At 46.1% G+C, this 18,022-nt stretch overlaps 1 protein-coding gene across 1 annotated transcript in view; it reads right to left on the bottom strand.

The window, feature by feature from the left end:
* Window positions 1-18,022, bottom strand: part of llgl1 (LLGL scribble cell polarity complex component 1) — a 125,644-nt gene that overhangs the window by 24,116 nt on the left and 83,506 nt on the right. The window contains exons 15-17 of the mRNA XM_046335387.1: window positions 17,830-18,022; window positions 12,125-12,275; window positions 10,696-10,834 (exon numbers count right to left, since the gene is read on the bottom strand). The exon at window positions 17,830-18,022 is cut by the window's right edge and continues 100 nt beyond it. Coding sequence (XP_046191343.1) covers window positions 10,696-10,834; window positions 12,125-12,275; window positions 17,830-18,022 — 483 coding nt within the window. The remainder of the gene's footprint in view (window positions 1-10,695; window positions 10,835-12,124; window positions 12,276-17,829) is intronic.

Below are 18,022 nucleotides of genomic sequence, written 5' to 3' on the forward strand. Positions count from 1 at the left end.
CAGTCTCTGAGGTACGTATCAGACAGAATCATATCATACCGTCTCTGAGGTACGTATCAGACAGAATCATACCGTCTCTAAGGTACGCATCAGACAGAATCATACCATACCGTCTCTGAGGTACATATCAGACAGAATCATATCATACCGCCTCTGAGGTACGTATCAGACAGAATCATATCATACCGTCTCTAAGGTACGTATCAGACAGAATCATACCGTCTCTGAGGTACGTATCAGACAGAATCATATCATACCGTCTCTAAGGTACGTATCAGACAGAATCATATCATACCGTCTCTGAGGTACGTATCAGACAGAATCATACCGTCTCTGAGGTACGTATCAGACAGAATCATATCATACCGTCTCTAAGGTACGTATCAGACAGAATCATATCATACCGTCTCTGAGGTACGTATCAGACAGAATCATATCATACCGTCTCTAAGGTATGTATCAGACAGAATCATACCGTCTCTAAGGTACGTATCAGACAGAATCATATCATACCGTCTCTGAGGTACGTATCAGACAGAATCATACAGTCTCTGAGGTACGTATCAGGCAGAATCATACCGTCTCTAAGGTACGTATCAGACAGAATCATACCGTCTCTGAGGTACGTATCAGACAGAATCATATCATACCGTCTCTGAGGTACGTATCAGACAGAATCATATCATACCGTCTCTGAGGTACGTATCAGACAGAATCATACCGTCTCTAAGGTACGCATCAGACAGAATCATACCATACCGTCTCTGAGGTACGTATCAGACAGAATCATACCGTCTCTGAGGTACGTATCAGACAGAATCATACCGTCTCTGAGGTACGTATCAGACAGAATCATACCGTCTCTGAGGTACGTATCAGACAGAATCATATCATACCGTCTCTAAGGTACGTATCAGACAGAATCATACCGTCTCTAAGGTACGTATCAGACAGAATCATACCATACCATCTCTGAGGTACGTATCAGACAGAATCATACCGTCTCTGAGGTACGTATCAGGCAGAATCATATCATACCGTCTCTGAGGTACGTATCAGACAGAATCATATCATACCGTCTCTAAGGTACGTATCAGACAGAATCATATCATACCGTCTCTGAGGTACGTATCAGACAGAATCATATCATACCGTCTCTAAGGTACGTATCAGACAGAATCATACCGTCTCTAAGGTACGTATCAGACAGAATCATATCATACCGTCTCTGAGGTACGTATCAGACAGAATCATACAGTCTCTGAGGTACGTATCAGGCAGAATCATACCGTCTCTAAGGTACGTATCAGACAGAATCATACCGTCTCTGAGGTACGTATCAGACAGAATCATATCATACCGTCTCTGAGGTACGTATCAGACAGAATCATACCGTCTCTAAGGTACGCATCAGACAGAATCATACCATACCGTCTCTGAGGTACGTATCAGACAGAATCATACCGTCTCTGAGGTACGTATCAGACAGAATCATACCGTCTCTGAGGTACGTATCAGACAGAATCATATCATACCGTCTCTAAGGTACGTATCAGACAGAATCATACCGTCTCTAAGGTACGTATCAGACAGAATCATACCATACCATCTCTGAGGTACGTATCAGACAGAATCATATCATACCGTCTCTGAGGTATGTAGCTCAGTTGGTAGAGCATGGCGCTTGTAACGCCAGGGTTCGATTCCGGGACCACCCATACGTAGAATGTATGCACACATGACTGTAAGTCGCTTTGGATAAAAGCGTCTGCTAAATGGCATATATTATTATTATATTATTATTATTATCAGACAGAATCATACCGTCTCTGAGGTACGTATCAGACAGAATCATATCGTCTCTGAGGTACGTATCAGGCAGAATCATACCGTCTCTGAGGTACGTATCAGACAGAATCATATCATACCGTCTCTGAGGTACGTATCAGACAGAATCATATCATACCGTCTCTGAGGTACGTATCAGACAGAATCATACCGTCTCTAAGGTACGTATCAGACAGAATCATATCATACCGTCTCTGAGGTACGTATCAGACAGAATCATATCATACCGTCTCTAAGGTACGTATCAGACAGAATCATATCATACCGTCTCTGAGGTACGTATCAGACAGAATCATATCATACCGTCTCTAAGGTACGTATCAGACAGAATCATACCGTCTCTAAGGTACGTATCAGACAGAATCATATCATACCGTCTCTGAGGTACGTATCAGACAGAATCATACAGTCTCTAAGGTACGTATCAGACAGAATCATATCATACCGTCTCTGAGGTACGTATCAGACAGAATCATATCATACCGTCTCTGAGGTACGTATCAGACAGAATCATATCATACCGTCTCTGAGGTACGTATCAGGCAGAATCATACCGTCTCTAAGGTACGTATCAGACAGAATCATACCGTCTCTGAGGTACGTATCAGACAGAATCATATCATACCGTCTCTGAGGTACGTATCAGACAGAATCATATCATACCGTCTCTGAGGTACGTATCAGACAGAATCATATCATACCGTCTCTGAGGTACGTATCAGACAGAATCATATCATACCGTCTCTGAGGTACGTATCAGACAGAATCATACCGTCTCTAAGGTACGCATCAGACAGAATCATACCATACCGTCTCTGAGGTACGTATCAGACAGAATCATACCGTCTCTGAGGTACGTATCAGACAGAATCATACCGTCTCTGAGGTACGTATCAGACAGAATCATATCATACCGTCTCTAAGGTACGTATCAGACAGAATCATACCGTCTCTAAGGTACGTATCAGACAGAATCATACCATACCATCTCTGAGGTACGTATCAGCCAGAATCATATCATACCGTCTCTGAGGTACGTATCAGACAGAATCATATCATACCGTCTCTGAGGTACGTATCAGACAGAATCATACCATACCGTCTCTGAGGTACGTATCAGACAGAATCATACCATACCGTCTCTGAGGTACGTATCAGACAGAATCATACCGTCTCTGAGGTACGTATCAGACAGAATCATATCATACCATCTCTAAGGTACGTATCAGACAGAATCATATCATACCGTCTCTGAGGTACGTATCAGACAGAATCATATCATACCGTCTCTGAGGTATGTAGCTCAGTTGGTAGAGCATGGCGCTTGTAACGCCAGGGTTCGATTCCCGGGACCACCCATACGTAGAATGTATGCACACATGACTGTAAGTCGCTTTGGATAAAAGCGTCTGCTAAATGGCATATATTATTATTATATTATTATTATTATCAGACAGAATCATACCGTCTCTGAGGTACGTATCAGACAGAATCATACCGTCTCTGAGGTACGTATCAGACAGAATCATACCGTCTCTGAGGTACGTATCAGACAGAATCATACCGTCCCGTGTCTGAGGTACGTATCAGACAGAATCATATCATACCGTCTCTAAGGTACGTATCAAACAGAATCATATCATACCGTCTCTAAGGTACGTATCAGACAGAATCATACCGTCTCTGAGGTACGTATCAGACAGAATCATATCATACCATCTCTGAGGTACGTATCAGACAGAATCATATCATACCGTCTCTGAGGTACGTATCAGACAGAATCATATCATACCGTCTCTGAGGTACGTATCAGACAGAATCATATCATACCGTCTCTAAGGTACGTATCAGACAGAATCATATCATACCGTCTCTGAGGTACGTATCAGACAGAATCATATCATACCGTCTCTAAGGTACGTATCAGACAGAATCATATCATACCGTCTCTGAGGTACGTATCAGACAGAATCATACCGTCTCTAAGGTACGTATCAGACAGAATCATATCATACCGTCTCTAAGGTACGTATCAGACAGAATCATATCATACCGTCTCTAAGGTACGTATCAGACAGAATCATATCATACCGTCTCTGAGGTACGTATCAGACAGAATCATATCATACCGTCTCTGAGGTACGTATCAGACAGAATCATATCATACCGTCTCTAAGGTACGTATCAGACAGAATCATACCGTCTCTAAGGTACGCATCAGACAGAATCATATCATACCGTCTCTGAGGTACGTATCAGACAGAATCATACCGTCTCTAAGGTACGTATCAGACAGAATCATATCATACCGTCTCTAAGGTACGTATCAGACAGAATCATATCATACCGTCTCTAAGGTACGTATCAGACAGAATCATATCATACCGTCTCTAAGGTACGTCTCTAAGGTGCGTTCTGAGCCCTCTCCTGTACTCCCTGTTCACCCACGACTGCGTGGCCACGCACGCCTCCAACTCAATCATCAAGTTTGCGGACGACACAACAGTGGTAGGCTTGATTACCAACAACGACGAGACGGCCTACAGGGAGGAGGTGAGGGCCCTTGGAGTGTGGTGTCAGGAAAATAACCTCACACTCAACGTCAACAAAACTAAGGAGATGATTGTGGACTTCAGGAAACAGCAGAGGGAACACCCCCCTATCCACATCGATGGAACAGTAGTGGAGAGGGTAGCTAGTTTTAAGTTCCTCGGCATACACATCACAGACAAACTGAATTGGTCCACTCACACTGACAGCATCGTGAAGAAGGCGCAGCAGCGCCTATTCAACCTCAGGAGGCTGAAAAATTCGGCTTGTCACCAAAAGCACTCACAAACTTCTACAGATGCACAATCGAGAGCATCCTGGCGGGCTGTATCACCGCCTGGTACGGCAACTGCTCCGCCCTCAACCGTAAGGCACTCCAGAGGGTAGTGAGGACTGCACAACGCATCACCGGGGGCAAACTACCTGCCCTCCAGGACACCTACACCACCCGTTGTTACAGGAAGGCCATAAAGATCATCAAGGACATCAACCACCCGAACCACTGCCTGTTCACCCCGCTATCATCCAGAAGGCGAGGTCAGTACAGGTGCATCAAAGCTGGGACCGAGAGACTGAAAAACAGCTTCTATCTCAAGGCCATCAGACTGTTAAATAGCCACCACTAACATTGAGTGGCTGCTGCCAACACACTGTCATTGACACTGACCCAACTCCAGCCATTTTAATAATGGGAATTGATGGAAATTATGTAAATATATCACTAGCCACTTTAAACAATGCTACCTTATATAATGTTACTTACCCTACATTATTCATCTCATATGCATATGTATATACTGTACTCTACAACATCGACTGCATCCTTATGTAACACATGTATCACTAGCCACTTTAACTATGCCACTTTGTTTACTTTGTCTACACACTCATCTCATATGTATATACTGTACTCGATACCATCTACTGTATGCTGCTCTGTACCATCACTCATTCATATATCCTTATGTACATGTTCCTTATCCCCTTACACTGTGTATAAGACAGTAGTTTTTTTTGGAATTGTTAGTTAGATTACTTGTTGGTTATCACTGCATTGTCGGAACTAGAAGCACAAGCATTTCGCTACACTCGCATTAACATCTGCTAACCATGTGTATGTGACAAATAAAATTTGATTTGATTTGATTTTTGATTTGAATCATATCATACCGTCTCTGAGGTACGTATCAGACAGAATCATACCGTCTCTGAGGTACGTATCAGACAGAATCATACCATACCGTCTCTGAGGTACGTATCAGACAGAATCATATCGTCTCTGAGGTACGTATCAGACAGAATCATATCATACCATCTCTAAGGTACGTATCAGACAGAATCATATCATACCGTCTCTGAGGTACGTATCAGACAGAATCATATCATACCGTCTCTGAGGTACGTATCAGACAGAATCATATCATACCGTCTCTGAGGTACGTATCAGACAGAATCATACCGTCTCTGAGGTACGTATCAGACAGAATCATATCATACCGTCTCTGAGGTACGTATCAGACAGAATCATATCATACCGTCTCTGAGGTACGTATCAGACAGAATCATATACCATCTCTGAGGTACGTATCAGACAGAATCATATACCATCTCTGAGGTACGTATCAGACAGAATCATACCGTCTCTAAGGTACGTATCAGACAGAATCATACCGTCTCTAAGGTACGTATCAGACAGAATCATATCATACCATCTCTGAGGTACGTATCAGACAGAATCATATCATACCGTCTCTGAGGTACGTATCAGACAGAATCATACCGTCTCTGAGGTACGTATCAGGCAGAATCATACAGTCTCTGAGGTACGTATCAGACAGAATCATATCATACCGTCTCTGAGGTACGTATCAGACAGAATCATACCGTCTCTAAGGTACGCATCAGACAGAATCATACCATACCGTCTCTGAGGTACATATCAGACAGAATCATATCATACCGCCTCTGAGGTACGTATCAGACAGAATCATATCATACCGTCTCTAAGGTACGTATCAGACAGAATCATACCGTCTCTGAGGTACGTATCAGACAGAATCATATCATACCGTCTCTAAGGTACGTATCAGACAGAATCATATCATACCGTCTCTGAGGTACGTATCAGACAGAATCATACCGTCTCTGAGGTACGTATCAGACAGAATCATATCATACCGTCTCTAAGGTACGTATCAGACAGAATCATATCATACCGTCTCTGAGGTACGTATCAGACAGAATCATATCATACCGTCTCTAAGGTACGTATCAGACAGAATCATACCGTCTCTAAGGTACGTATCAGACAGAATCATATCATACCGTCTCTGAGGTACGTATCAGACAGAATCATACAGTCTCTGAGGTACGTATCAGGCAGAATCATACCGTCTCTAAGGTACGTATCAGACAGAATCATACCGTCTCTGAGGTACGTATCAGACAGAATCATATCATACCGTCTCTGAGGTACGTATCAGACAGAATCATATCATACCGTCTCTGAGGTACGTATCAGACAGAATCATACCGTCTCTAAGGTACGCATCAGACAGAATCATACCATACCGTCTCTGAGGTACGTATCAGACAGAATCATACCGTCTCTGAGGTACGTATCAGACAGAATCATACCGTCTCTGAGGTACGTATCAGACAGAATCATACCGTCTCTGAGGTACGTATCAGACAGAATCATATCATACCGTCTCTAAGGTACGTATCAGACAGAATCATACCGTCTCTAAGGTACGTATCAGACAGAATCATACCATACCATCTCTGAGGTACGTATCAGACAGAATCATACCGTCTCTGAGGTACGTATCAGGCAGAATCATATCATACCGTCTCTGAGGTACGTATCAGACAGAATCATATCATACCGTCTCTAAGGTACGTATCAGACAGAATCATATCATACCGTCTCTGAGGTACGTATCAGACAGAATCATATCATACCGTCTCTAAGGTACGTATCAGACAGAATCATACCGTCTCTAAGGTACGTATCAGACAGAATCATATCATACCGTCTCTGAGGTACGTATCAGACAGAATCATACAGTCTCTGAGGTACGTATCAGGCAGAATCATACCGTCTCTAAGGTACGTATCAGACAGAATCATACCGTCTCTGAGGTACGTATCAGACAGAATCATATCATACCGTCTCTGAGGTACGTATCAGACAGAATCATACCGTCTCTAAGGTACGCATCAGACAGAATCATACCATACCGTCTCTGAGGTACGTATCAGACAGAATCATACCGTCTCTGAGGTACGTATCAGACAGAATCATACCGTCTCTGAGGTACGTATCAGACAGAATCATATCATACCGTCTCTAAGGTACGTATCAGACAGAATCATACCGTCTCTAAGGTACGTATCAGACAGAATCATACCATACCATCTCTGAGGTACGTATCAGACAGAATCATATCATACCGTCTCTGAGGTATGTAGCTCAGTTGGTAGAGCATGGCGCTTGTAACGCCAGGGTTCGATTCCCGGGACCACCCATACGTAGAATGTATGCACACATGACTGTAAGTCGCTTTGGATAAAAGCGTCTGCTAAATGGCATATATTATTATTATATTATTATTATTATCAGACAGAATCATACCGTCTCTGAGGTACGTATCAGACAGAATCATATCGTCTCTGAGGTACGTATCAGGCAGAATCATACCGTCTCTGAGGTACGTATCAGACAGAATCATATCATACCGTCTCTGAGGTACGTATCAGACAGAATCATATCATACCGTCTCTGAGGTACGTATCAGACAGAATCATACCGTCTCTAAGGTACGTATCAGACAGAATCATATCATACCGTCTCTGAGGTACGTATCAGACAGAATCATATCATACCGTCTCTAAGGTACGTATCAGACAGAATCATATCATACCGTCTCTGAGGTACGTATCAGACAGAATCATATCATACCGTCTCTAAGGTACGTATCAGACAGAATCATACCGTCTCTAAGGTACGTATCAGACAGAATCATATCATACCGTCTCTGAGGTACGTATCAGACAGAATCATACAGTCTCTAAGGTACGTATCAGACAGAATCATATCATACCGTCTCTGAGGTACGTATCAGACAGAATCATATCATACCGTCTCTGAGGTACGTATCAGACAGAATCATATCATACCGTCTCTGAGGTACGTATCAGGCAGAATCATACCGTCTCTAAGGTACGTATCAGACAGAATCATACCGTCTCTGAGGTACGTATCAGACAGAATCATATCATACCGTCTCTGAGGTACGTATCAGACAGAATCATATCATACCGTCTCTGAGGTACGTATCAGACAGAATCATATCATACCGTCTCTGAGGTACGTATCAGACAGAATCATATCATACCGTCTCTGAGGTACGTATCAGACAGAATCATACAGTCTCTAAGGTACGCATCAGACAGAATCATACCATACCGTCTCTGAGGTACGTATCAGACAGAATCATACCGTCTCTGAGGTACGTATCAGACAGAATCATACCGTCTCTGAGGTACGTATCAGACAGAATCATATCATACCGTCTCTAAGGTACGTATCAGACAGAATCATACCGTCTCTAAGGTACGTATCAGACAGAATCATACCATACCATCTCTGAGGTACGTATCAGCCAGAATCATATCATACCGTCTCTGAGGTACGTATCAGACAGAATCATATCATACCGTCTCTGAGGTACGTATCAGACAGAATCATACCATACCGTCTCTGAGGTACGTATCAGACAGAATCATACCATACCGTCTCTGAGGTACGTATCAGACAGAATCATACCGTCTCTGAGGTACGTATCAGACAGAATCATATCATACCATCTCTAAGGTACGTATCAGACAGAATCATATCATACCGTCTCTGAGGTACGTATCAGACAGAATCATATCATACCGTCTCTGAGGTATGTAGCTCAGTTGGTAGAGCATGGCGCTTGTAACGCCAGGGTTCGATTCCCGGGACCACCCATACGTAGAATGTATGCACACATGACTGTAAGTCGCTTTGGATAAAAGCGTCTGCTAAATGGCATATATTATTATTATATTATTATTATTATCAGACAGAATCATACCGTCTCTGAGGTACGTATCAGACAGAATCATACCGTCTCTGAGGTACGTATCAGACAGAATCATACCGTCTCTGAGGTACGTATCAGACAGAATCATACCGTCCCGTGTCTGAGGTACGTATCAGACAGAATCATATCATACCGTCTCTAAGGTACGTATCAAACAGAATCATATCATACCGTCTCTAAGGTACGTATCAGACAGAATCATACCGTCTCTGAGGTACGTATCAGACAGAATCATATCATACCATCTCTGAGGTACGTATCAGACAGAATCATATCATACCGTCTCTGAGGTACGTATCAGACAGAATCATATCATACCGTCTCTGAGGTACGTATCAGACAGAATCATATCATACCGTCTCTAAGGTACGTATCAGACAGAATCATATCATACCGTCTCTGAGGTACGTATCAGACAGAATCATATCATACCGTCTCTAAGGTACGTATCAGACAGAATCATATCATACCGTCTCTGAGGTACGTATCAGACAGAATCATACCGTCTCTAAGGTACGTATCAGACAGAATCATATCATACCGTCTCTAAGGTACGTATCAGACAGAATCATATCATACCGTCTCTAAGGTACGTATCAGACAGAATCATATCATACCGTCTCTGAGGTACGTATCAGACAGAATCATATCATACCGTCTCTGAGGTACGTATCAGACAGAATCATATCATACCGTCTCTAAGGTACGTATCAGACAGAATCATACCGTCTCTAAGGTACGCATCAGACAGAATCATATCATACCGTCTCTGAGGTACGTATCAGACAGAATCATACCGTCTCTAAGGTACGTATCAGACAGAATCATATCATACCGTCTCTAAGGTACGTATCAGACAGAATCATATCATACCGTCTCTAAGGTACGTATCAGACAGAATCATATCATACCGTCTCTAAGGTACGTATCAGACAGAATCATACCGTCTCTAAGGTACGCATCAGACAGAATCATATCATACCGTCTCTAAGGTACGTATCAGACAGAATCATATCATACCGTCTCTAAGGTACGTATCAGACAGAATCATATCATACCGTCTCTGAGGTACGTATCAGACAGAATCATATCATACCGTCTCTAAGGTACGTATCAGACAGAATCATACCGTCTCTGAGGTACGTATCAGACAGAATCATACCGTCTCTGAGGTACGTATCGGCGAAACAGAGGCATCGCACCACTCCTGATAGAGAGTCGTCAGCTGATCTCGGCTCGATCCTCCTCTGCACCGGAGCTACTTCCTCCTGGTCAGCTAGCGCTGCGTTGGCCTCCTGGATCTACACACAGGAATGGATGTCACACTCATTGGAAGCTCTGTGAGAACCAACCAACGTATTTATATTGTGAGAACCAACCAACGTATTTATATTGTGAGAACCAAATCTATTTTATATGTTGTGAGAACCAAATCTATTTTATATGTTGTGAGAACCAACCAACGTATTTATATTGTGAGAACCAAATCTATTTTATATGTTGTGAGAACCAACCAACGTATTTATATTGTGAGAACCAACCAACGTATTTATATTGTGAGAACCAAATCTATTTTATATGTTGTGAGTACTGATGGAATTCTAGACATTCAATGACATATCATTATTTAAATATTCCCCATATATAACATATAATATTAACGTATTAACATATTATATAACATATATAACATCACAGCTAACATGGCTGCCATAGAACGGTGTCACGTAGATTCATCATGATGCTCATTCTAGACATCCAGGGTGCATTGGGGAATTCACACCCTCTGGTTTGATGCTCATTCTAGACATCCAGGGTGCATTGGGGAATTCACACCCTCTGGTTTGATGCTCATTCTAGACATCCAGGGTGCGTTGGGGAATTCACACCCTCTGGTTTGATGCTCATTCTAGACATCCAGGGTGCGTTGGGGAATTCACACCCTCTGGTTTGATGCTCATTCTAGACATCCAGGGTGCGTTGGGGAATTCACACCCTCTGGTTTGATGCTCATTCTAGACTACAGAAACAGGAGACAGACTTGTGTCCTGTCCAGGGGGTGTCCTGGTACATCAAGCTGTCTCACTAAGGAAACAGGAGACAGACTAGTGTCCTGTCCAGGGGGTGTCCTGTACATCAAGCTGTCTCACTACAGGAGATAGACTAGTGTCCTGTCCAGTGGGTGTCCTGGTACATCAAGCTGTCTCACTAAGGAAACAGGAGACAGACTAGTGTCCTGTCCAGGGGGTGTCCTGGTACATCAAGCTGTCTCACTAAGGAAACAGGAGACAGACTTGTGTCCTGTCCAGGGGGTGTCCTGTACATCAAGCTGTCTCACTAAGGAAACAGGAGACAGACTAGCGTCTTGTCCAGGGGGTGTCCTGTACATCAAGCTGTCTCACTAAGGAAACAGGAGACAGACTTGTGTCCTGTCCAGGGGGTGTCCTGTACATCAAGCTGTCTCACTAAGGAAACAGGAGACAGACTAGTGTCCTGTCCAGGGGGTGTCCTGTACATCAGAAACAGGAGACAGACTAGCGTCCTGTCCAGGGGGTGTCCTGTACATCAAGCTGTCTCACTGTGTGTGTTACCTTGCTGGTTGGGGTGGGGATGGGGCGCTTCTTCCCAGACACTCTACTCTTCCTGATGCGTCTGAAGCTCTGTCTGAGAGACTTCTTCAGACTCTTCACTCTGCTGAGAGGACCCTCCATCGCTAGGGAGTCGTTAGGGTGCAGGGTACACCTGGAGACAACCGAGAGACAGAACAGATTAACACACCAGAGGGGACATCTGGAGACAACAGAGGGGACACCTGGAGACAACAGAGGGGACACCTGGAGACAACAGAGAGACAGAACAGATTAACACACCAGAGGGGACACCTGGAGACAACAGAGACAGAACAGATTAACACACCAGAGGGGACACCTGGAGACAACAGAGGGGACACCTGGAGACAACAGAGAGACAGAACAGATTAACAACACCAGAGGGGACATCTGGAGACAACAGAGGGGACACCTGGAGACAACAGAGGGGACATCTGGAGACAACAGAGGGGACACCTGGAGACAACAGAGGGGACATCTGGAGACAACAGAGAGACAGAACAGATTAACACACCAGAGGGCACACCTGGAGACAACAGAGGGGACACCTGGAGACAACAGAGAGACAGAACAGATTAACACACCAGAGGGCACACCTGGAGACAACAGAGGGGACACCTGGAGACAACAGAGAGACAGAACAGATTAACACACCAGAGGGGACACCTGGAGACAACAGAGGGGACACCTGGAGACAACAGAGAGACAGAACAGATTAACACACCAGAGGGGACACCTGGAGACAACAGAGGGGACATCCGGTTCCGGTTGGAGCGAGTTGGAGCGAGTGGTCGCATCTGCACGTCGCTCCAACGGGTAGTATAACTTTTTAATTATATTTCATTATATCACAACGGTTTGATTTGTCTTATCTTAGCAATTTCTTCTCAGCTAGCTACATAGCCGTCTTTGTATCAAAGATAATTGCGTAATTATCGTATTTCGCCGTCCTAACGTAGTCTTCACTAGCCAGCTAGCTAACGTCCACTGATTAGCTGCACTGGAGAAACTGTTACACTCAACTGAACGACTTGATTAGTTTAGTGTTAGCTATCTACATAGCTGTCTTTGCTGTCTTCGTATCATCGTATCCAAGATAATTGTGTTGTTTAGGTTTAGAGTGTGTAGTCTTAGAGTGATTATCTTAATTTACCGAGGTTAGCTAGCCAGCTATTTGTCGTCCTTAACGTAGGTGACTCTGCTAGCTAGCCAACGTCTTCTGTATAGAACTCAACTACCCGGTCGCATTCACAGGTTGTATCACATTTTCACTTCATTTTCATTACAGTACAACGGTTTGATTTGTTTGATCGTAGCTAGCTACTTAGCTAGCTACATAGCCGTCTTTGTATCAAAGATAATTGTGTAGTCTAGAGCGATTTTCTAGGTTCGCTAGCCATCTATTGTCGTTCTTTTAACGCAACGTAACGTAAACAACACTGCTAGCTAGCCTGCTAGCCCCCGAATAGCAACACTGCAGAAACTATTACACTCAACGGAACGACTTGATTAGTGTAGTGTCAACAACGCAGCCACTGCCAGCTAGCCTACTTCAGCAGTACTGTATCATTTTAATCATTTTAGTCAATAAGATTCTTGCTACGTAGCTTAACTTTCTGAACATTCGAGACGTGTAGTCCACTTGTCATTCCAATCTCCTTTGCATTAGCGTAGCCTCTTCTGTAGCCTGTCAACTATGTGTCGGTTTATCCCTGTTCTCTCCTCTCTGCACAGACCATACAAACGCTCCTCACCGCGTGGCCGCGGCCACCCTACTTTGGTGGTCCCAGCGCGCACGACCCACGTGGAGTTCCAGGTCTCCGGTAGCCTCTGGAACTGCCAATCTGCGGTCAACAAGGCAGAGTTCATCTCAGCCTATGCCTCCCTCCAGTCCCTCGACTTCGTGGCCCTGACGGAAACATGGATCACCACAGACAACACTGCTACTCCTACTGCTCTCTCTTCGTCCGCCCACGTGTTCTCGCACACCCCGAGAGCGTCTGGTCAGCGGGGTGGTGGCACCGGGATCCTCATCTCTCCCAAGTGGTCATTCTCTCTTTCTCCCCTTACCCATCTGTCTATCGCCTCCTTTGAATTCCATGCTGTCACAGTTACTAGCCCTTTCAAGCTTAACATCCTTATCATTTATCGCCCTCCAGGTTCCCTCGGAGAGTTCATCAATGAGCTTGATGCCTTGATAAGCTCCTTTCCTGAGGACGGCTCACCTCTCACAGTTCTGGGCGACTTTAACCTCCCCCACGTCTACCTTTGACTCTTTCCTCTCTGCCTCCTTCTTTCCACTCCTCTCCTCTTTTGACCTCACCCTCTCACCTTCCCCCCTACTCACAAGGCAGGCAATACGCTCGACCTCATCTTTACTAGATGCTGTTCTTCCACTAACCTCATTGCAACTCCCCTCCAAGTCTCCGACCACTGCCTTGTATCCTTTTCCCTCTCGCTCTCATCCAACACCTCCCACACTGCCCCTACTCGGATGGTATCGCGCCGTCCCAACCTTCGCTCTCTCTCCCCCGCTACTCTCTCCTCTTCCATCCTATCATCTCTTCCCTCCGCTCAAACCTTCTCCCACCTATCTCCTGATTCTGCCTCCTCAACCCTCCTCTCCTCCCTCTCTGCATCCCTTGACTCTCTATGTCCCCTATCCTCCAGGCCGGCTCGGTCCTCCCCTCCCGCTCCGTGGCTCGATGACTCATTGCGAGCTCACAGAACAGGGCTCCGGGCAGCCGAGCGGAAATGGAGGAAAACTCGCCTCCCTGCGGACCTGGCATCCTTTCACTCCCTCCTCTCTACATTTTCCTCCTCTGTCTCTGCTGCTAAAGCCACTTTCTACCACGCTAAATTCCAAGCTGCTGCCTCTAACCCTAGGAAGCTCTTTGCCACCTTCTCCTCTCTCCTGAATCCTCCGCCCCCTCCCCCCTCCTCCCTCTCTGCAGATGACTTCGTCAACCATTTTGAAAAGAAGGTCGACGACATCCGATCCTCGTTTGCTAAGTCAAACGACACTGCTGGTTCTGCTCACACTGCCCTACCCTGTGCTCTGACCTCTTTCTCCCCTCTCTCTCCAGATGAAATCTTGCGTCTTGTGACGGCCGGCCGCCCAACAACCTGCCCGCTTGACCCTATCCCCTCCTCTCTTCTCCAGACCATTTCCGGAGACCTTCTCCCTTACCTCACCTCGCTCATCAACTCATCCCTGACTGTTGGCTACGTCCCTTCCGTCTTCAAGAGAGCGAGAGTTGCACCCCTTCTGAAAAAACCTACACTCGATCCCTCCGATGTCAACAATTACAGACCAGTATCCCTTCTTTCTTTTCTCTCCAAAACTCTTGAACGTGCTGTCCTTGGCCAGCTCTCCCGCTATCTCTCTCTGAATGACCTTCTTGATCCAAATCAGTCAGGTTTCAAGACTAGTCATTCAACTGAGACTGCTCTCCTCTGTATCACGGAGGCGCTCCGCACTGCTAAAGCTAACTCTCTCTCCTCTGCTCTCATCCTTCTAGATCTATCGGCTGCCTTCGATACTGTGAACCATCAGATCCTCCTCTCCACCCTCTCCGAGTTGGGCATCTCCGGCGCGGCCCACGCTTGGATTGCGTCCTACCTGACAGGTCGCTCCTACCAGGTAGCGTGGCGAGAATCTGTCTCCTCACCACGCGCTCTCACCACTGGTGTCCCCCAGGGCTCTGTTCTTGGCCCTCTCCTATTCTCGCTATACACCAAGTCACTTGGCTCTGTCATAACCTCACATGGTCTCTCTTATCATTGCTATGCAGACGACACACAATTAATCTTCTCCTTTCCCCCTTCTGATGACCAGGTGGCGAATCGCATCTCTGCATGTCTGGCAGACATATCAGTGTGGATGACGGATCACCACCTCAAGCTGAACCTCGGCAAGACGGAGCTGCTCTTCCTCCCGGGGAAGGACTGCCCGTTCCATGATCTCGCCATCACGGTTGACAACTCCATTGTGTCCTCCTCCCAGAGCGCCAAGAACCTTGGCGTGATCCTGGACAACACCCTGTCGTTCTCAACTAACATCAAGGCGGTGGCCCGTTCCTGTAGGTTCATGCTCTACAACATCCGCAGAGTACGACCCTGCCTCACACAGGAAGCGGCGCAGGTCCTAATCCAGGCACTTGTCATCTCCCGTCTGGATTACTGCAACTCGCTGTTGGCTGGGCTCCCTGCCTGTGCCATTAAACCCCTTCAACTCATCCAGAACGCCGCAGCCCGTCTGGTGTTCAACCTTCCCAAGTTCTCTCCACGTCACCCCGCTCCTCCGTTCTCTCCACTGGCTTCCAGTTGAAGCTCGCATCCGCTACAAGACCATGGTGCTTGCCTACGGAGCTGTGAGGGAACGGCACCTCAGTACCTCCAGGCTCTGATCAGGCCCTACACCCAAACAAGGGCACTGCGTTCATCCACCTCTGGCCTGCTCGCCTCCCTACCACTGAGGAAGTACAGCTCCCGCTCAGCCCAGTCAAAACTGTTCGCTGCCCTGGCCCCCCAATGGTGGAACAAACTCCCTCACGACGCCAGGACAGCGGAGTCAATCACCACCTTCCGGAGACACCTGAAACCCCACCTCTTTAAGGAATACCTAGGATAGGTTAAGTAATCCCTCTCACCCCACCCCCCCTAAGTTTTAGATGCACTATTGTTAAGTGACTGTCCCACTGGATGTCATAAGGTGAATGCACCAATTTGTAAGTCGCTCTGGATAAGAGCGTCTGCTAAATGACTTAAATGTAAATGTAAATGTAAATGTAATGTAAATCTGGAGACAACAGAGAGACAGAACAGATTAACACACCAGAGGGGACACCTGGAGACAACAGAGGGGACACCTGGAGACAACAGAGGGGACATCTGGAGACAACAGAGGGGACATCTGGAGACAACAGAGGGGACATTTGGAGACAACAGAGGGGACACCTGGAGACAACAGAGAGACAGAACAGATTAACACACCAGAGGGGACACCTGGAGACAACAGAGGGGACACCTGGAGACAACAGAGGGGACACCTGGAGACAACAGAGAGACAGAACAGATTAACACACCAGAGGGGACACCTGGAGACAACAGAGGGGACACCTGGAGACAACAGAGGGGACATCTGGAGACAACAGAGGGGACACCTGGAGACAACAGAGAAAGAACAGCGTGTGTGTCTCTACCAGGCCAGTAGAGTTGTGTGTGTGTCTCTACAGTCGTGTGTGTGTGTGTGTGTGTGTCTCTACAGTCGTGTGTGTGTGTGTGTGTGTGTGTGTGTGTGTGTGTGTGTGTGTGTGTGTGTGTGTGTGTGTGTGTGTGTGTGTGTGTGTGTGTCTCTCTACCAGGCCAGTAGAGTCGTGTGTGTGTGTCTCTACAGTCGTGTGTGTGTGTGTGTGTGTGTGTGTGTGTGTGTGTGTGTGTGTGTGTGTGTGTGTGTGTGTGTGTGTGTGTGTGTGTGTGTGTGTGTGTGTGTCTCTACCAGGCCAGTAGAGTCGTGTGTGTGTGTCTCTACAGTCGTGTGTGTGTGTGTGTGTGTGTGTGTGTGTGTGTGTGTGTGTGTGTGTGTGTGTGTGTGTGTGTGTGTGTGTGTGTGTGTGTGTGTGTGTGTGTGTGTGTGTGTGTGTGTGTGTGTGTGTGTGTGTGTGTGTGTGTGTGTGTGTGCGTACCTGGCCAGAACAGCAGTGCGTCTGTGGTAGTCAAACAGTCCGAAGCCGTGACTCGTCCCGAACGCTACGAGGTTCCACTCCGCATGCAGCATCACCGAGGTAACAGAGGCTGGGGGCAGGGCCTGCACCAGGACCAATGGTTGGAAGCCTGGAGGGAAGGGGGCGGGGCTGGCTCGGGGCTCCAGCCTATCAT

The sequence above is a fragment of the Oncorhynchus gorbuscha genome, unplaced genomic scaffold, assembly GCF_021184085.1.
Source record: "Oncorhynchus gorbuscha isolate QuinsamMale2020 ecotype Even-year unplaced genomic scaffold, OgorEven_v1.0 Un_scaffold_736, whole genome shotgun sequence".
NCBI lineage: Eukaryota > Metazoa > Chordata > Actinopteri > Salmoniformes > Salmonidae > Oncorhynchus > Oncorhynchus gorbuscha.